Here is a 20,312-nt window from a genome sequence, read left to right on the forward strand (position 1 = left end):
AAGAAGACAGGATCTGAGGACTGGTGGAGCTGTCGGCCCCATGGTTGAGAGAATCTTCAGATCCCCCTGTTGGCAGAGAGCTGGGTCCCTGTGGCCTTTTAATATTGAACTATTGTTTTTCCCTCTGAGCGTTTATTGTAGAGCTTTTTAACATAGCAGTGTGTTGTGTGTGTGTGTGTGTTGGCTGGATGAATTAAACATCTCTTGAACCTCATCCTTTGGCAGGCATCCCAGTATCTTCGCCCAGCGCTTGGTCTCTGAAAGTTACTTAATCTGCCTGTCACCACATAGACGCTTCTAAAGTAGAGGCTGTATCCCTTTTATGCAACACATCTTAACCAAGAGTCTCACGATCGTTTGCAGATTTGCAAAGGTGCTCTTAAGAGAGCTCAGAGAATCAGCCTCTTTCATTTCCTTAAAGGAAGGTGGAAAACAATTTTGATCTCTTCTGGCCTGACTTTTTTCCTTTGCTGTGTTTTGCTGGATTATCCGAGAGCCAGTAGCGTTTGTTCTGACAGAAAGGAATTGCCATCAGGAAGACAATCACAGAAGCGTCAGCTGTGTATTCACACTGCAGCCAAATCCGCTTAATGTAAATGCCTGTCGTGTGGGGTCAGAGTCACCCCGCAACCTGATGACTGGAGTTTGGGTGTCTTTGTCTACCTGACCGTTTTGTTGCTAGCACACAAAAGGCTTCAGCTTCATTCTGATAAATTTGAAACTGGCAGATTTGACATTTTCTCCCTGGTTTTTAGCTTTTTTTTTTTGAAGAAGAAGAGATGGAAGAGAGATTGTCCTTCCTCATGGTTCTAGTACCTGTTTGTACCTAACAAATTACCCCCAAGCTTCTTTACCCCAAATCAAATGCTTTCTCTTGCCCATGATTTGTGGATGGGGAATTTGGAGTGAGCTCCATGGGGTGGTCCTCGCTGGAGGAGTCTCATGCACTTGTAGCCAAGATGTCAGTTGGGTGTGCCTTGCCCTCCTTGCGGTGTCTGACTGCCCCCAGTGGGTGTCTCAGGATGACCATGTGGAAACACCAGAGCCTTGGGGGTCCCACAGTGGCACTTCCGTGGTGATCTGCTGGTCCAGGCAGCCAGGAGCCCAGCAGATTGAGGAGGACGGGCCTACAGTCCATCTCTGGACGGGGTCCATGCCAAGGCAATTGAGCCCCTTTAGAGCGGCCATGCTCCGGGTGGTCACACCGAGACCGAAGCCAGCAGAAGTCCTTTGGCTTCAGGAACAGCCTCGTTTCACAGGACCTTGCCGAGTTGCTTTAATGGATAACCAGCCAGCAGAGCAAGGACTTTGATTATTCCTCTTGGTGACCCTTAAACCAGCCAGTGGCAATTAAAGCAACAGCGCGCCGTTTTGAGCCGTGCCATGGATTCTGCCATAAAGGATTCTTCGCTGCTTTGCCCCATTTCTTTGAAATTTTGTCTGAGAGAATATTATGCTGCGGCTTCAACACCTATTATAAAAAATTAGTGGCGCCCAGGGGCCCGGAGTACAATAGCTAGACAGACACTTTGTAAATTCACGGGGAAGGTTCTTAAATCCCTTGGGCAGCTTTTCTTCCCCTGCCCTGGATTTTGCTAGCATTCCCACTGCAGAAATAGGATTCCGCATTGGCTAGAAATTGGATCCACCCCCCTGAGGTTGGAACTTGTTCAAGCAAATCGTATTTGTATGCTATGAAACTTGGGATCGAAAAAGCATAGGAAAACTTGTTTTAGAGCTGATAGAGGAAAAGCGTGGACTGGGGCCTTCAGGAAATCTGAATTTGAATCCTCCCCCTGCCTCTTTGTAAGCTGTGCAGTCTTGGCAAGGTTTTTAGCTTTTCCAGGTTTTTCCTTTCCTTCTCTCAGAAGGGGGAAGGGCAGTACCTATCTTGCAGAGCTATTAAGGATTAAATAAGGTGATGATTGTAAAGTGCCTGGCCCTGTACCTAGCATGTAAAGTGTTCAGCCAGCTTAGGTCCTTTCCTGTCGAACCGTTGCTGTTTATTGAATAACACCACCTCCATAAAAATCACTACTGTTTATCGAAAGCTGATTGCATTCCAAGCATTGTCCTCAGGGGTTTATGTAGGTTAGTTCTTGCAGCAGCTCTTGAGGACATTGCTGGGACACGGAGGGGCTGAGAGACTGAGCCAGTTCTCCTGGGCCACATGGCCGGTGGGATGAGGACCCAGGATTTCAATCTAGGAGTCTGAGGCTGGAGCCCAGGCGCTGAAGTAGTTTTAAAATGTGTGTTTGTGGGTTTGGAGGGTGCATCCTCTGAGGTCCCCACCGAGGCTGGTGAGGTGGAGGAGCGCTGATCTAGGACTTGGGGACCAGGTGTTCGGTCTCTGCCCTGACACTCACCAGATACACATCCTTAGGAGTGGGGGAGGCTTCAGTTACATCTCTGTGCAATGGCAGCCTCTGAGTTAGATGAGGGGCAGAGGCTTTTCCATCCCTGATAGTGAATGACTGAGACTTTAAAAAATAATCTGTTTTATTGAAATATAGTTGATTTGCAATGTGGTGTTAATTTCTGCTGCATGGCAAAGTGATTCAGTTATACATATATAGATATATACACACACACATTCTTTTTCATATTCTTTTCCTTTATGGTTTATGACAGGATATTGAATATGGTTCCCTGTGCTTCACAACAGGACCTTGTTGTTTATCCATTATATGTAAGAGTTTGCACCCGTTCATCCCAAACTCCATCTGTCTCTCCCCCACCTCTCCCTCGGCAACCATAGACCTGTTTTTTGTGCCTTTGAGTTGGTTTCTTTCTGTAAGTGAGTTCCTTTTGTCATATTTTACTTGTTTGTTTTACTCGGCCATGCCGTGTGGGATCTTTACTGCATGTGGGATCTAGTTCCCTAACCTGGGATTGAACCCTGGCCCCCTGCATTGGGAGTGTGGAAGCTTAGCCACTGGACCACCAGGGAAGTCCTTTTTATTCTTGTATTTTTTTGGCCACACTGTGCAGCATGTGGGATCGTAGTTCCCCAAGCAGGGATCGAACCCATCCCCCTGCAGTGGAAGAGCAGCAGTCTTACCTGCTGGACCACCAGGGAAGACCCTGTGTTATATTTTAGATCACACATATAAATGATATCATGTGGTATTTGTCTGGTTTACCTCACTTAGTATAATCATCTGTAGGTCCAAACATGTTGCTGCAAGTGGCATTATTTCATTTTTTATGGCTGAGTAGTATTCCACTGGGTGTGTATTAATATATATGAACACACATGTATACACTCACACATATATTGTTTAGTCACGAAGTTGTGTCTGTCTGTTTTGCGACCTCAGGGACTATAGCCCACCTGGCTCCTCTGTTCGTGGGACTTCCCAGGCAAGAGAAGACTTTTGCCATTTCTTTCTCCAGGGGATCCTCCCAACCCAGGGATCAAACAGGCAGATTCTTTACTACTGAGCCCCCTGGGAAGCCCCCCACATATACACACATACACAGGCGTCTTTTTCTTCCGTTCCCCTGTTGATGGACATTTACATTGTTTCCAGGTCATAAATCCTGTGGCTATGATCACAGGAGCGCATGCAGCTTTTTGAATTATAGTTTTCGTTTTCTCCAGATAAATGCCCAGGAGTAGGATTGCTGGGTCAGGTGGCAGCTCTGTTTTTAGTTGACTGAGGAACTTTCATACTCTTTTCCTTAGTGGCTGTCCCAGTTTACGGGCAGGACAGAGATTTTGATTTGAATCTAGCAACATGCTGAATGGGCTGAGTCCTCAGTCTTGATCACGGGGCAATAAAACACGTAGGTGAATCTGTGCTGCAGCCAAACTCTGATCCTTATTGAAGCCATACTTGGGCACAGCTGAAGAGAAGCCCCTGAGAAAATGAAAGTGCTCTGCCTCGTTCCTTCCCGCTTCCAGGCCTGCTGAAGCAGCCTCTTTTGACGTTTTCAGCCGTTCCTTCTGGGTTCTTCCGCGTCTCTCGCCGCAGCGGCAGTGGGTTTTGACTTTGGTTCCTTTGCGCCCTCCGGCCTCCCTCCCTTCTGTTCTGTGAGGGGGTCAGAAGGAAGGTCCTCCAGGAGGAGCCAGCAGCATCTAGCCTGCAGTGCGGGGCGGGGGGTGCGTGCTTTCCGGGGAGGCTGTGCTGCCTGGCCCCTGGCGCCCCCGAGGCCGGCCCTGAACTCGCGCACCGCCCTGATGCCCGCGCGCGTGTTCATTCTGAGACAGACCTTGTGATGCAGGACCGCTTGATGCGTGGCTGACGCGTCACTCCCGATCAATGTGCACAGTAGCGTTATGATCCATCTGAGATCTGGTATCTGCAAGTGTGGGGGAAAGTGGGTCTTCAGGTTGAGGAAATATGTGAAGCCTCTCAGCGTAGACATGGAAAATAGTTCACTAGTGGTTGAACTCCTGTAAAATGCCAGTTTCAGCAATTCTGCCTCCTCTCACATAAAGAATCCTGGGGGTTTAAAAACACTGTTTGGCCCGGAATGAAACAGCAGCAAGTTCTGTCAGCCGTCTCAGCTTTGTGTGTGTGTGTGTGTCAGTGTGTGTGTGTAAGCGTGTGAGTGTGTCTGTATGTTTGTGAGTGTGTGTCAGTGTGTGTGTGTGTAAGCATGTGTGTATGTTTGTGAGAGAGTGTGTGTGTAAGCGTGTGTGTCTGTATGTTTGTGAGTGTGTGTGTGTGTGTCTGTGTGTGTATGTATGTTAGAGTGTGTATGTGTGAGAGAGGTAGTGTGTGTGTCAGTGTGTGTGTAAGCATGTGAGTGTGTCTGTATGTTTGTGAGTGTGTGTGTGTATGTGTGTGTGTGTAAGCGTGAGTGTGTGAATGTGAGAGTGTGTCATTGTGTGTGCATAAATGTGTGTGTATGTATGTTAGAGAGTGTATGTGTGAGAGAGGTAGTGTGTGTGTCAGTGTGTGTGTGTAAGCGTGTGAGTGTGTCTGTATGTTTGTGAGAGTTTGTGTATGTGTCAGTGTGTGTGTAAGCGTGAGTGTGTGTGAATGTGAGTGTGTCAGTGTGTGTATGTGTAAATGTGTGTGTGTATGTGTAAGTGTGTGAGTGTGTGTGTGTGAGAGTGTGTGTGTCATTGTGTGTGTGTAAATGTGTGTGTATGTATGTTAGAGTGTGTGTGTATGTGTAAGTGTGTGTGTATGTGTGAGAGAGGTAGTGTGTGTGTCAGTGTTTGCGTGTGTGTGTGTGTATGTGAGAGTGTGTGTGTGTCAGTGTGTGTGTGTAAATGTGTGTGTATGTATGTTAGAGTGTGTGTGTATGTTTGTGTGAGAGAGTGTGTGTCAGTGTGTGTATGTGTGTGAGTGTGTGTATGTGAGAGAGTGTGTGTGTGTCATTGTGTGTATAAATGTGTGAGTGTATATGTGTATTAGAGTGTGTGTGTGTGTATGTTTGTGTGAGAGAGAAAGAGAGAGAGAGAGAGTGTGTGTGTGTGTGTGTGTGTGTGTGTGTGTGTGTGTGTGTGTGTGTGGTTATGTAACTTCTGTCCCTCTTCCAGGGCCTCAAACCACTGACCCTTGTTCCTGAAGATGAAAGGGTTTTCTCCTTTGTGGAGCTTGGACCTTAGGCTATTTAGATATATATATGTGCATATTTAATACTTTACAATTGTTAAATATATTTATTTTAATAGTTTAAAATGTGTTTGTTTATTTTTGCCTGGGCAGGGCCCTCCTCACTGCTTGCAGCTTCCTCCAGTTGCCGGGAACCGGTGGCTTCTCTCCTCCGCAGTGTGCAGGCTTCTCGGCGGTGGCTTCTCTTTTGGGGAAGTGCGGGCTCCAGGGCCACGGCTTCCGTAGCTGCAGCTTGCGGCCTCGGTAGTTGTGGCGCATGGGCTTATTCGCCTGGTGGCTTTGGGCCCTTCCCCGGCCAGGGATCGAACCCATGTCCCCTTTATTGGTGGGCGGATTCTTGTCCACCGCATTGCCAGGGAGGTCCTAAACATACATATTTTTTATTGCATTGCTTTGATTCCATTCTGGTGGCTCCTGCCTGTGTAATGTCAACAAAAGTGATTTGAAACTGAGTCTTTCCCAAAGTGACATTCTATAAAATAACTGATTCATATTATTGAAAACTATCAAGGCCGTGAAAACCTGAACACTTCCAGATTTAGGAGACTAGACAGAGTTTGACAACTAGATCCTGTGTGAGTCCTGGACTGGATCCTGGACCAGGGAAAAATACCTTTTCTTCCTTTGCTATAAAAGATGTTGGCTCAGATGGTGAAGAGTCTTCCTGCACTGTAGGAGACCCAGGTTTGATCTCTGGGTCAGGAAGATTCCCCTGGAGAAGGGAATGGCTACCCACTCCAGTGGGTAGAGTGGGAAAGACTAGAGATCGCTTCAAGAAAATCAGAGACACCAAGGGAACATTTTATGCAAAGATGGGCACAATAAAGGACAGAAACAGTACAGACCTAACAGAAGCAGAAGATATTAGAAGAGGTGGCAAGAATACACAGATGAACTATACAAAAAAGATCTTAATGACCCAGATAATCACGATGGTGTGATCACTCACATTCACCTAGAGCCAGACATCCTTGAATGTGAAGTCAAGTGGGCCTTAGGAAGCATTTCTATGAACAAAGCTAGTGGAGGTGATGGAATTCCAGCTGAGCTATTTCAAATCCTAAAAGATGATGCTGTGAAAGTGCTGCACTCAATATGCCAGCAAATTTGGAAAGCTCAGCAGTGGCCACAGGACTGGAAAATGTCAGTTTTCATTCCAATGCCAAAGAAACGCAATGCCAAAGAATGCTCAAACTACTGCACAATTGCACTCATTTCACACTCTAGCAAAGTAATGCTCAAAATTCTCCAAGCTAGGCTTCAACAGTACGTGAACCGAGAACTTCCAGATATATGAGCTGTACTTAGAAAAGGCAGAGGAACCAGAGATCAAATTGCCAACATCCATTGGATCATAGAAAAAGCAAGAGAATTCCAGAAAAACATCTACTTCTCTGATGTGGAGTTGGACCATAAAGAAGGCTGAGCACCGAAGAATTGATGCTTTTGAACCGTGGTGTTGGAGAAGAGTCCCTTGGACTACAAGATCAAACCAGTCAGTCCTAAAGGAAATCAGCCCTGAGTGTTCATTGGAAGGACTGATGCTGAAGCTCCAATACTTTGGCCTCTTGATGAGAAGAACTAACTCCTTAGTAAAGACCCTGATGCTGGGAAAGATTGAAGGCAGGAGAAGGGGACGACAGAGGATGAGAGGGTTGAATGGCATCACCGACTCAATGGAGATGAGTTTGAGCAAGCTCCGGGAGTTGGTGATGGACAGGGAAGCCTGGCGTGCTGTGGTTCATGGGGTCGCAAAGACACGACTGAGTGACTGAACAGCAACAGCCCACCCCAGCATTCTTGCCTGGAGAATTCCATGGACAGAGGAGCCTGGCGGGCTAGAGTCCATGGGGCTGCAAAGAGTGGACACAGCTGAGTGACCACTTTCACTATAAAGGATGTTGGTGGGCCAGTTGATGCAATTTGAACAAAATCACAGATCAGATTAGTGGCGTTGTATCCGTTTTAAGTTTCTGATTGTAATCATCATACTTTGGATATGTAAGAGAATGTCCTCATTTTTAGGAAATACACAGTGAAATATCTCAGGCTGAAGGCCATCATGTCTGCATCTTACCTTCATTTTCCCCAAGTCTGAACGACTTTAAATCAAAAATGTTTGAAAGAGAGCCTTTTCTGCATTCCCAGACCTACCACCTGTCTTAACCCAGCCTCCAAATGGCAGTGGCGTCTTGACTTTGGCCAAGGCTGCGTGTCCCAGGGCAGGGCCGCTGTGCTGGCGGTGTGTGTCCTGGGGATGGGAGTGGTCCTCACCTGCTTGTTTGGAAACTTCCTCGAGTCAGAGTTCTAGAGCACAGCCTTCCTGCCTGGGAGGAACTTGGTTCCGCTTAGGCCTAAAAAAAAGCTTTCAGATGCTTGAACACCTCGGAGGAGGCCAGCTTGTACAGGAAACCGTGCTGACCCGCACCGTTTCTTTCCTCTTCTCCTCTCTCGGTGGGAGGAAGTTCTTGCTGGTGCAGAACCCGGACAGCTGGCGTGCTGCCGTGGAAAGAGGAAGCGGGGGTCGGCCTTGTCAGCTGCCTGGGGCCTGCCCCTGGGCCTGGCGCTGGGGCTAGAATCCCCTCCACTTTGCCCCAGGCCACTCAAACAGCTTAAATAAAAGATGGGGTTTCTGAAAGGCGGAAGGGTGGGGGACCCCCGGGAAGGGAAGGGCATTGCAGAGCCTTGAGCAGGCGCTGCGAACGTCCCAGCACCCGTGGGCCCAGCACAGTGACTCGCCACGCTGGGGGTCTCCCCCGCAGAGGAGCCTTGGCTGGGTTGCTAAGGGGTCTGGCTGGGTGGCTGCAGAATCAGGGTCAGGGCCCCAGGTCATCTCCTGCGCCCTCTGTCTGCTGCCTGCTCTCCTCTGGTTTGCTTTCCCTTCCCTCTCCATGGTCCCCTCCGTGTCCTCGTCTTGCCCTCCTCTGGCTTCTTCCTTACTGGCCCCTTTGTCCCTGTCTTCCCAGGCTCCCTGGTTGGGTGGAACCTGCTGATGGTGATGGCGCCTGTGAGGTGCTGGGCGGGGGCTGCTGTGGTCCCTGTGGGGCTGACCCTGGCTCCCTGGGGGCCCCTGCCCTCGCACCCCGTCTCTGCCCCCCCTCCCAGCTCCGCAGCCCTCTTACCTTGGCGCCCCAGACCCTGGCTCTGCCCCAGGCACAGTCTTCCCGCTTCTGCCTCTGCTGCAAAATTCCTGGAGCTGAAATCAGATCGTCCAGGCTGCCCTTCCGTCCCCCAGGGCTGTGATGGCCACTCCCTGGGGCAGGAGAGGCAAGGAGGGCAGGCAGCAGGGGGACCCGCGAGCGTGGCCGGATCCCTGCAGGCGGAGCGCAGAGCGGAATCCGGGTTGAGGAGCCGGACCCGTGCCGTCCAGAATGGCAGCCACCAGCCATATGGGGTGACTCGAGTTCTACTTTAAAAATGACAGTTTAGTACAGTATCCAGTCAGCCGCATGAGGCACATATCCAGTTTTCATTTAGCCACGTGTGGCTGGTGGCCTCTGTCGAGCCCCACGCAGACTCAGAGCATCTCCGGTGCTGCAGAAAGCTCTGCAGACAGGCTGGGGGGTGCTTGATCCTTCTCACCGAAGCCCCGGGAAAGTGGTTTCTTTGTGTTTTAGCAGCTGCCACAAGTGCACTTAAAGAATAGAGTGGAGGGGTGGGGGGCGGGAAGTAACAGGATCTTTAGTAACATTAAAAACACATCCGTCACCTTAGAACTGGTTGGGAAGTTGGAGCCTGTCTGATGGTGCCTTGCACCATGGAATTCTGGAACGTTCCTGCTACAAGAGACTTTACATCCCAAATCTCTTGTTCTTCTGCCTCTGTCATAATTTCTGCTTTATTCTTGTTCTGTATGTATTTATTCTACGCTTTTTTTTCCCACCTGGGTTCACATTTGTCCTTTGTTTGAAAGTGAGACTTAATGACTGCAAGTGAACAGCCATCAGAGGGGAATAACTTTGTTTAAAGCAAGGTTTTTAGTGAAGAATCACGTGGATGAGCCCAGCTTGCTGACTTTGAGAGCAGCGCTCTTCTGTTTCCAGTGACTTTATCGGTTTGCTTATCAAATTCTTAGCAGATTCCCTTCTCCAGGGAACGCTCTGAGCCTGACCAGCTCCCCCTTTCTTAGAAGGGAGATTAGCAAATTTGAGGAGGCAGTGAAGACATATAGTGGTTCCAAATGCAGGCTTTCTCCTTGGGAAAATCAGAAGGGGTAACGGAAGGCCTGAGAAGGAATAGCTGCTTCGCTGTTACTGAACACACACCCATGTTCCCCTCCGGCGGGGTCTCTGCAGGGCAGCCCAGGGTGTGGGTGGGGCGGGTGTGATTTGGTGACACCTGCTGACCTAGTGCTTTTGGGCCCTGGGTTCCTTTCATACTCTTGTGATCACTGAGCATTTCAGAGAGATTCTGTTTTTTTGGGTAGAATCTATTACCCATTTAAAAAAACTGTATTCATTTTTACATGAATTTTTATTTTTAAAACCATTCATTAAAAGTGACAGTAATAAACCTATTATATGTATATCTTATCAAAATAACTTTTCCCAAAACTCCCCAAAAAATTGTGAAAAGAAAGCTGTCATTTTATGCCTTTTGCAAGTCTCTTTCCTGTTGGGCTTAACAGGAGAGCTGGATTCTCATTTCTGCTCCTGCATTCATTCATTCTCATGATGTCACGTATCAAGTAGTCTCTGGAAAACTCCACTCAACACTCATGAGAGAACGAAAGTGGAAGAGGTAAATTAAATTGAATTTGATTATGAACATGATTTTGACCGTGCAGAGTCCCAGAGAAGGTCTCAGGGAACCCCTGCCCCACCCCCGTGTTCCCCGGACCAAACTTTGAGAACCACGGGTGAGGGAAAGATGGATGGGATCTGTTGATGCTCTGTAGCCTGACGCTCCCTGTGTGAGACCTCGGGCCAGCCCAGCCTGCCTCCCCGGGGCCGAGGTCTCTTATCTGAGGCCTGGGGACCAGCCTTCTTGCTGAGCCTGGCCATGCTGTCCTGCAGGGTCTTTGTGAGACTCTCGGAGCATGCCTGCAATATCTTTCCGCAAGCAGAGAACAGTGTATTTATAAGTGGCGTGACTCGGGACCTTTTGAAGTTTGGTGTCTTGAGTTTGTAGGACAGTTATTTTTAAAACCTGACGTCCCATCCTCACCTCGCTAGGTTCTGGGGATGCCTTTGTGCCGGGGAGAGGCTGCCTTTCTCAGCTTCCAGGCGAGATCATTGAAGCTTAGGTGGCTGGGTTGGCCAGAAAAAAGGGCTTGTCCCCGGTGTGACCACCCTGCCTGCTGCTTCCAAGGCGCCCTGGTGCAGGCTTCGTGTGGCGCGGTTTCTTGTCTGACCCAAGGCTGAGTTTCTGACACGCTGACACATTCACACGGGGAGACTGTGCCACCTTCAGCAGTTCTTTGCTCGCATAAATTGCCCTTGGTCTGAGTCACCTAATGGACGTGACACATTTTCAGACTGGAAGCTCTGAGGTCTCCTCCAAGCTAAGGATGGCTTAGAACTCCTTCAGATGCTGATCTAAAAAAAAATCCGTGGGTAAACAGCCTTGGCAGGAGTGTGGCTTATTTTTCTTGACCGGTGAAAGGTCTGCTTATCCTCCTGAGATGTCTTCTGAACTTATCCATGGATCGCTTAGCACAGGGAAACAGTTGGCTCTCCTCCCTGGACACCCCAGGAAGCAGCCCCAACTCTGATCTTGGGAGACACATTGCTTGTAATTGTAGATGACAGAGAACCGTGGTGGAGTGCTTTCTCAAACTAGGAAATAAGGCAAAAAGTACAAGTTCAGCTGTAGCCAGCTGGCTTTAAGATGGATTGAAAAAAAAAAAAAATTCTTTCTACAGAATAGGTTGAATTAAGTTCCATAGAAGCTCCTTGTACGAATGGCTTTACTGTCAGGGACAGAAGCCCTCCAGCAATTGCCTGTATTTAGTTACAGAACTTTGCTACCTTATAGACTGTGATTGACTTTTTCCCTCCCTGAATACATTAGTATGACTACCTTAAGGCATACAGTATTTTTCAGCATTTTTTTTTTAAGAGACTTAGTTCAGTTGCAAAGGACACAAATCCAGTTCCAACTAGCTTAAACCATAAAGCAGGGGTGGCAGTTGTGTGCATCTGTGTGTGTGCCATTTGGCTCTGGGGAAGTGGAGTTTAGGGTTAGACTATAAAGCACTGCTAGGTCCAAAAGTTCAAAGTGTCACTGGGACTCCTTCCCTCCCTACCTCTGGTGGACCCTCCCCTCATGGTGCCAAGACAACTGCCATCTGCTCCAGCTTTTATTCCATCTTCTCAGCCATCTCAGTGCAAAAAGTTCCTTTTAACAGTTTCAGAAAAGTCCCAGAATGAAATCTTTCTGGGTCTAATGGGTCCCATGACCTTCCTTAACAGTCACTGAAGCTCAGAGTATCCCGTACTGATGGCCAGGTGTGGGATCAGTACTGATGGCCAGGTGTGGGATCAGTTCTGAGACCAGGGTGAGGTCCAATAAAATCAGAGCTGTTACGTTGGGTAGGCAGGGAAGATGTTGGTTTTGTGGGCTCCCACACCTCAGGATTTTATGGTGAATTATTACTCGGACAGCCATGCCCCTCTGTGGAATGGTGGAAGGACTAGGCCCACTCTCTTTTATCAGGGAGAAAGCTGGCTTTGTGTTGAGCGTTTAACATGTCTTGGATGAATAGTTGTTGTTGGTTGGCTGCCAGCCAGCCCTGCGTCATCATCCCTGGCAGCACAGCCTCTTTGATGGAGGGAGACGCTCATGTCAAATGATATCTCTTGGACTCAGCAGCCTTTGACGGTCACGCGCTCGACCAGGCTGGTGGTCCCTGAGTCTGCTCACCAGATTCATGTGGGGACCCCAACCCAGGTTTGATCTGCGGATGCTTCTGCTTAAAAATCCACTGTGATAATTTCCTGCAATTTTTAAAAAGGGCAAAAAACAAGACAAAACAACCCCTCCCAACTAGTATCCCATCCTCCCACCCCAGCCCTGTATTTCTCTCTCTCAGAGGCAATTTAATTGATCTGTTTAACACATTTTAGCTGGTTATTTAGGTATTTACTTCCGTTACTCTTAAACAGCAGGCTTTGTGTGGCTGCTGCTTGACATTTTAGTTTCAGCTCTTACCCCACCACGCTGCTCTGGAAGAGGAGGCTTCAGTCTCCTTCCTCCTCTGCCCAGCCCCCCTTTTTCCAGGCAGGACCAGGTTGCAATCAGCCTTCAGCGTGTACATTGTTGCGGCCCAGAAAGTTGTGTTCACAGTCCCGAGGTTTACTTTTCTTTTTTTTTTTTTAAAAACAAAAACAAAAACAAAACTCTTTTTTTGTGCGTATCCATTTATTTATTTATTGGTCTTACAGTCCGTGGGGTCAGGGATCGCACATTTCCCCTCTGCGATGTAAGTGTGGATTCTTAACCACAGGACCCCCAGGGAAGAGGCAGAGCGGTGTTCAGGCATTACTGACAACACGCGCTTGGGAGGTAAACGGAGGCTCCCTCGAAAACCTACCCTGTCTCCCAATGCACTTAGGATCGAGGTCAGAGCCTGGGAGCGGCTCCCGTGGCCTTCCTCCCACCGGCCCTCCCACCTGCCGCCCTTGGCTCTGCTGTCCCTTCAGCTGCCATGCCCCCTTCTCTCTCTGGTGAGATCCCCCTCTCTCCACGTCCTGGCTGGGATGACTCTCTCTGGGTGTGGCCATCCTGGGTGTGTGTGTCTGCTGTGGAGTGTAGACCAAGGTCTTTAGTACTTAACACACTACGTGGTGCTTCCTTATTTACCACTTGAGGACGTCTAAAGTGAAGTCTTAGCTCTGCCATCCATCTCCCAGCTTTGTGAGCATGGGCAGGCTCCCTGGGCAGGCTCCTGGCCACACTCGTCCAGTGTGGAGCACACCCATGGCACTCGGGGGACTGTTCTCAGTACTTTGCAGTAACCTAGGCTGGAGAAGGATCTGGGAGGAAGAGAGAAGTGGGTACGACTCGATCTCTGTGCTATATACCTGAAGCTGGCACAACCCTGAAAGTCAACTGTCCTTCAGTTAAAAAGAGAGAGCAGCCGAAGCACCTAGCTGGTAAGGTTGCTAGTGACTGCATACACGGATGGATAAAAGCATCTGTGTCTGTCCCATGGGAGACTGGCCATCTGTTCCCTGCATGCCCCCTCACGCGGGTAGGTGGCTTACATCATAGTCGTTGGTGCCAGGCGTAGCTCTGGGCAAATCGGAAGTCTCCGAGGGCTGGGTAGGGGAGGTCAGTGGGTGAAGCGGGCTGGGCGTGGCTCAGGCACAGGGCGTGGGGCCAGAAAGGACCATCTCTAAGGGGTGTCTTCTCCACTTTTACCAGTGGCTACTAGGTAGGAACGGGGGCCCAGTGTTGCCTGATCATCTGATTAAAAAAAAAAAAAAAATTGTTTTTTTTTTTTCATGAGGAATTTGGAATCTAAATTAAAATATATGAGTTTTCCTGAAATGGATAAATTATGTTAATTTTCCATTTAGTATATAGCATATAGCCAAGGGCACGAAGCCTGTGGGTCCATGGGCTCCTGGTTTGGGGCCCGGTTCTCACGTCCCAGAGAGGACGTAGAGTGGTGGTGTGACCCGCCCCCGGTCACGTGCCGACTGATTTGGGCCCCGGTTTTCCCGTCTGTGGCCTAGAGATGCAGTTGTGCATGTGGGCGCATCTGCGAAGTGGGTTTTCCTCCCTTGGGTCAGCTGCCCCTCAGAGCCACCCCCTTGTAGAATCATGAGTCTCTTTTTATGCCAGGGGGGCAAAAATTGTGTGCATTTATTGAGTACCAACTGTGTGCCCAGGAGCTAGCTGTTAGGCACCCAGCTTTTATAGTCACTGGTGCCAGGAATAGCTCCGGGCAAATCGGAAAGGACCGTCTCTAAGGGATGTCTTCTCCTCTACTTCTAGCCCCTGGTTGCCAGGTAGGAATGGGGTGCCGTGTTCCCTGATCTAGGTGTTGCCCTCCTAAGAGCTAACAGCCCTCCCTATGAGATGGAAAAGAACCATTTTATAGGTAGTAAAAACTATGCATAAAGAAGTGACTCGATCAGAGCTCGCAGAAAGAGGTTTAACCCGGTTTAGATCCATCTCTCTGCTGAAAGCCTGGAGCTGCAGCCAACACGTTGCCTCCCACGGACTGCAAGTCAAGCCCGACAGCAGCTCAGCAGGGCTTTGCTTGTCCCCGGGCGGCCCGCACGCGCGTGCGCGGCGTGTCCTCTGGAGGACAAGTCTAGCTTGTTCTGTCCTCAGCAGCTGTAGCTGAAGCACGTGACTCCAGACCTGGCCAGGGCAGGGGGAAGGCGGAGCAGCTGCTGCTGATGAGGATACAGGACTGGGGGGAGGGACCAAGGATACAGGAGGGGGGTGCTCAGGGGCTGAGACGCTCCCGTGTAAGACAGAGGCCACGTTCGTATGTTTCAAACCTGCCTAGAAAGCCCACGGCATGAAATGATGGGGGAAGAGCAAGTTAGGCGTGATCGGGGCCTTCCTGACCTCCCGTGAGCTATCCCATTCACCCACGAGGTCCATATAATCTTCTGCTTAGAAGCAGTTTTCAGATAGTGAGGCAGCCCCTTTGCAGCCAGTGGCGCACATGTGTGTACCAGCGGGGGGCGGGGGGGTGGCCGGCTGCTCCTGGTGCCCCCCACGGCAGCTGATCATGTGCTGTTCCTCCTCCCCCAGCACCCACGTCGCCCCCCCTGATGCATGCAGACTCCCCAGGCTGCGGCCATGCCAGGCCAGCTCCCTGGGGGAGGATGGATGGAGGGGACCGGGTCTCTGAGGCCCCGACTGACCCTCCCAGTGTCCTCCTAGAGCTGGAACCAGACTGTCTTTGTGATTCTTCTCCTCGTGGCATCCGTGGACCTGGTTTCCTGACTTTCACGATGCAGTGAAGCCTGGCGCCGCCCACCCCCTTCTCCGTTCCCCTCTCCCAGACGCCTGTCCAGGCCCGCATGGCTCGTGGAGTCTCCGGAGGGGGTGGCCGCCCTTATCTCTAGCCATTCCCCACATTCCAGACGTCCAGCTTCCTGCAGTTTCTGGAAGATGCCAGCCCGATCCCGCCCCTCCTCTGTGGCTGTGGCTCTGCTGCTGCCCCAGACTGGGTGTCCCCCTCCTCCCCCAGTGCCCATCCATGCTTCAGGCCTCTGTGCAGATGGCACCCTGGGAGCTCCCCATGAGTCCCCCTCTAAGGGTGCGTCTCCCACCGCCCCTTACCTGGCCTGCTGAGGCTCTGGGTCCTGGGCCCCACAGCAGCTGTGCTGGTCCCATCCTCACACACTCTCCGGGGGTGGGCTGTAGGTGACCCCCTCTCACCCACCGGACTGGAGGCGTCCTAAAGGCAGGGACCGAGCCCAGGGCGGAGCACAGGGCCTGGCCTGTCGGAAATTGGCACACGCTGTTGAGTGTTGACCGTGTCACAGGACTGGGGACATCACGGGCGTGTGACGAATACTGCCATCATCATGGACTGAAACTGCCAGGGATGACCAGGTTAGACGTCTTCCTCTGGACGGAGCTTTGCGGTCTAACCCGCGCTGTCTGATACGGTAGTCATGGCCTTGTTGATTGCTTCCGCATATCTAAATAAAATGGAATAAGTGAAAAGCTCCTTCTGTCAGTCTCACTAGCCAGGGTCAAGTGCTCAGTAGCCACGTGCGGCTGGGGGCTGCCATACCAGCCGGCGCAGGTGCTGGGACGTTGCAGTGTCACGCCAGGTTCTCGCGGGGGCCGTTGTTGTAGACACAGGCTTGTACGCACAGGCTTCATGGTTGAGTGGAGGCCCTTCTGGATGCTTCTGGGGAGGTCAAGTGGATTTCCGCAGGCTCCTTAAGCCTGAACTCTGTCCTCAATTTCCTGTCCGCAGGACATCCGTCAGAAGTTCCGCTCTGTCCTGGTCGAAGCGACGGTGAAGCTGGATGAGCTGGTGAAGAAGATCGGCAAGGCCGTGGAAGACTCGAAGCCCTACTGGGAGGCTCGGAGGGTGGCGAGGCAGGTAAGTGTGCCCGGCCTGCCCGCCGCCCTGCACGGCGCCGTGAGCACCTCTGACCTCCAGGCCCCCCTGCTGAAGGTCGGGGCGCAGGAGAGCCGTGCCTTCAGCAGGAGGCGCGTCTGGAGTTGGTGCCTTGTTTTCCCACCCCACAGCCTCCCTTCATTCCAGCTCTCAGTGCTGGCACTGCCGTGTTGGTGCTGGCGTTTGGACGCCCCACGGGTGGCTTCCCTGATAGCTCAGCTGGTAAAGAATCCGCCTGCAATGCAGGAGACCCTGGTTCGATTCCTGGCTTGGGAAGATCCCCTGGAGAAGGGATGGGCTACCCACTCCAGTATCAAAGAGTCAGACATGATTGAGCTTACAACAGTATGTAATTACTTCCCTGGTGGCTTAGATGATAAAGCGTCTGCCTACAATGTGGGAGACCCGGGTTCGATTCCTGGGTTGGGAATATCCTCTGGAGAAGGAAACGGCAAGCCACTCCAGTACTCTTGCCTGGAAAATCCCATGGATGGAGGAGCCTGGTAGGCTACAGTCCATGGGGTCGCAAAAAGTTGGACACGACTGAGCAGACTTCACTTTCACTGGTGGCTCAGACAGTAAAGAATCTGCCTGCAATGCGGGAGACCTGGGTTCGATCCTGATCCCCTGGAGAAGGGAAAGGCTACCTACTGCAGTACTCTTGCCTGGAAAATCCCATGGATGGAGGAGCCTGGTAGGCTACAGTCCATGGGATCGCAAAGAGCCAGACACGACTGAGCAGGGTCACTGGTCACTGCTGGGTAGTGCCTTGCTGCTGGCGTTGGTACCTGGTCCACTTCCCAGACGGCCAGGCCCACTCGTGTGGACGGGAGGCTGTGATTAGAACATCCGGCTTATCCTCTGTCTCCCTAGTGTCAGCCCCAGGAAGAACACGCCTTCCCTCGAATTCTCCTTCCAGGTTCAGGAGGAACTGACCGCTTCCCTCTCTTGAAACGTTGGTTCCTCGTCCCGAGAGCATAGATAGGCAACAGAGGACCTGAGATCAGAAAGGGGGGCGGCTGCTGGGGTTGCCGGCTTCAGAGGGTGTCTTCCGTGGGTCGTCAGTGGTGTGAGGACCTCCCGGGGTCCGGTCGAGGCCCTGGGAACAGGGGAAGAGAGCTCCCGACACATGGCAGAGAGGGCCAGCTCACCGCCGGGGCACACGTGGGCTCAGGAGTTGGTCCATACTGAGGTCTTGTCCCTGCCGTGCGTCTGCTGACGGAAGATGCTGCCTCCCCGAGTCCCTGCCTATAAGCCGACGCTCGGTGAGGGCGGGTTCCACTGCGAGCTCCCTCTGCATGGGCACCGCGTGTTGTTGGGCCCGGAGGTGGGGAGGCAGCGGGCAAAGGGGAGCCCCAGGGATGCGTTAAGATTGGAGCCATGGAGGATCCGGGGCCAGGACTGGGGCATTCCTCTCCCTGGCCCTGCTCCGGACACCCCTCAGACATCTCATCAGGGATCCCTTTGATGTTTGGTGGTCCTGCCAGGATCCTCGCTGCTGACTTGGGTTTTGCAGCTCCACACCCTGAGCTGAGCTTTCTGCTCGGAACCTGACGCAGACGCTGCCTCGGCTCCTAAACAGAGCGGCGGCCTGAAACCCGCCCTTCCCTGGCCTGCTGCTCTGGGCTGTGTGACGTCACAGGGCCTGGGCACCTTGGCCTGCGTCTCAGCCACACCGCTCTCCTCCTCCCTCTGTGCTCCACCCGGGCCTGCAGCTTTCCAGGGAGAAGAAGTCCTTCTCCAGAAGGTGCTCACCAGTCCCCAGAAGCCCCCCCGCTGAGGCATCCCCCCTCCAGGGTGCCCTTTGTCACAGCCTTCAGGGTGACCCCCTGTTGGGGGCCGTGTCTCACCCACCCTAGCCCAGGGTGGTAGTGGTCTTGACCTCGTAGTGTGAAAGGTTCTGGTTCGATTGGAGGAGAGGTTTCTGATACTGTAAACATTGGGTCAGTCCTGAGGAGGGCACGAAATCTCTTCTGAAAGTCTTCATCACTTGAATCCTTGGGCCTTTTGAGGCCACAGAGGTCCCCGTGCTGTCGGGGGACTTTGCAGGGGCCTGTGAAGGTGTCCCCTTGGAGCCTTAGTAGTGACGTCCCCACTGGGAGTTTCCCCACTGGGTCCCCAGCGCTGAGATTTGGGAGCAGAACTGCTGAAGGGACCTCTGTGTTTAGGGGCCTCTGGAGGTGGGCCCTTCAGGTTACCAGCCCTGGCTGACGGGCGGTGACCTCCTTTGGCTGAGCTGATGCCAAACCTGATCCCGCCTCAGGGTCTTTGAACTTGTGGGTCCCTCTGTGTGTTGTCTTAATTGCAGGATTTGCCTGGTCCATCCCATCTCCTTAAGGTTTCTGTTCAGATGACACTTTATGGTGGCTCAGAGGGTAAAGTGTCTGCCTGCAATGTGGGAGACCTGGGTTCGATCCCTGGGTTGGGAAGATCCCCTGGAGAAGTAAATGGCAACCCACTCCAGTACTCTTGCCTGGAGAATCCCATGGACAGAGGAGCCTGGTAGGCTATAGTCCATGGGGTCGCAAAGAGTTGGGGATGACTGAGCAACTTCCCTTTCTTTTCTTTTTATCAACGAGGCCTTCCTGGGTTCACATTGGAATGACAGCTGCCAGCCCACCATCTCCATCACCCCAACCCCCGTTCCTTGATAGGCCTTTTCTCCATAGCGGTTCTCAGCCTGTGACCTCTTACCGTTTACTTGTTTATGGTAGTGAAACCCCACTGATTTCCAGACTTAGAGAATTTGATCTGCTTGGGTCATTTCCATGTCTGCAGGGCCAGCATACAGAAGGTGTTCAAGTCATGAGGACATGAGCAAATGAACCAGTAAGTGAATGAGAGGTTGACCAGATGTTCCTCCCAGCCCTCCCTTGGCATGCCAAGCTTTCCCTTTTGATTGTTGCATTCCTCGCAGCTTCTCCCCTGCCCTGTGGCCAGGTGAGCAGACTGGCAAATCCGGCTCCATCTGGGTTGGGTTGATTCAAATCTGATTTGGTGGGTGAGTCCCCAGTTGGCTTTGACACATCTGGAATAGATTTCACACCACTCTCTTTTCTTTGCACCCCAGTCCTCTTAGATGGAAGAAGATGGGGGGAGCTGGGTTGGGCGGGCACTCCTGCTGGGCAGTCGTGAATCCTGGCTTTGCGTTTCCCTCTCATCTCTTTGCTCTCATTGCCAGTGAGCGCAATGGTTATGCAATGACTGAGTCCCGTGGGCAAGCCGCGGAGTCGTCAGGCCTCATCACACGGTACAGACGCTGGGGCTGGGCGCGCTCCATCAGCTGGCAGAGCCCAAGATGAATGTCGAGGGAATCCTGCCCAGCTTTATGCCTGCAAACCACCCTCCCACAAATTCCTTCCTCCTTACAAGTGGGCAGGAAGAAGGGCAGAGAAGGCTCAAAGTGACCCCTGCACCTCAGCCTCCAGGGACCTTGTTGGTCTCCGGCCGAGGAGCTGACAGGGCCCTCGAAGCCCGAGGCTGGGCGCGGATGTCCCTTTTTTCCTTTCTGCAGACGGTGGGCCATCTGGGCTTGGCCAGGTGGCTGGGTCTGTCAGTGCGTCCGAGTCCTCAGACCTTCCTGGTGGCGAAGGGGGTGGGCCTGCCTCTAGCTGCGGCGAGCTGGGGCTTCCGGTTCTCTCCCTCTGCTCTTACCTCCACCCCTTCCTGTATGTGTTTACAAGCCCCTCTGA

At 51.8% G+C, this 20,312-nt stretch overlaps 1 protein-coding gene across 1 annotated transcript in view; it reads left to right on the top strand.

Moving 5' to 3' along the window:
• Nucleotides 1–20,312, top strand: part of SH3BP5 (SH3 domain binding protein 5) — a 76,746-nt gene that overhangs the window by 12,850 nt on the left and 43,584 nt on the right. The window contains exon 3 of the mRNA XM_043875310.1: nucleotides 16,474–16,602. Within this exon, the coding sequence (XP_043731245.1) occupies nucleotides 16,474–16,602 (129 nt within the window). The remainder of the gene's footprint in view (nucleotides 1–16,473; nucleotides 16,603–20,312) is intronic.

Source organism: Cervus elaphus, chromosome 19 (genome assembly GCF_910594005.1).
Source record: "Cervus elaphus chromosome 19, mCerEla1.1, whole genome shotgun sequence".
NCBI classification, from domain to species: domain Eukaryota; kingdom Metazoa; phylum Chordata; class Mammalia; order Artiodactyla; family Cervidae; genus Cervus; species Cervus elaphus.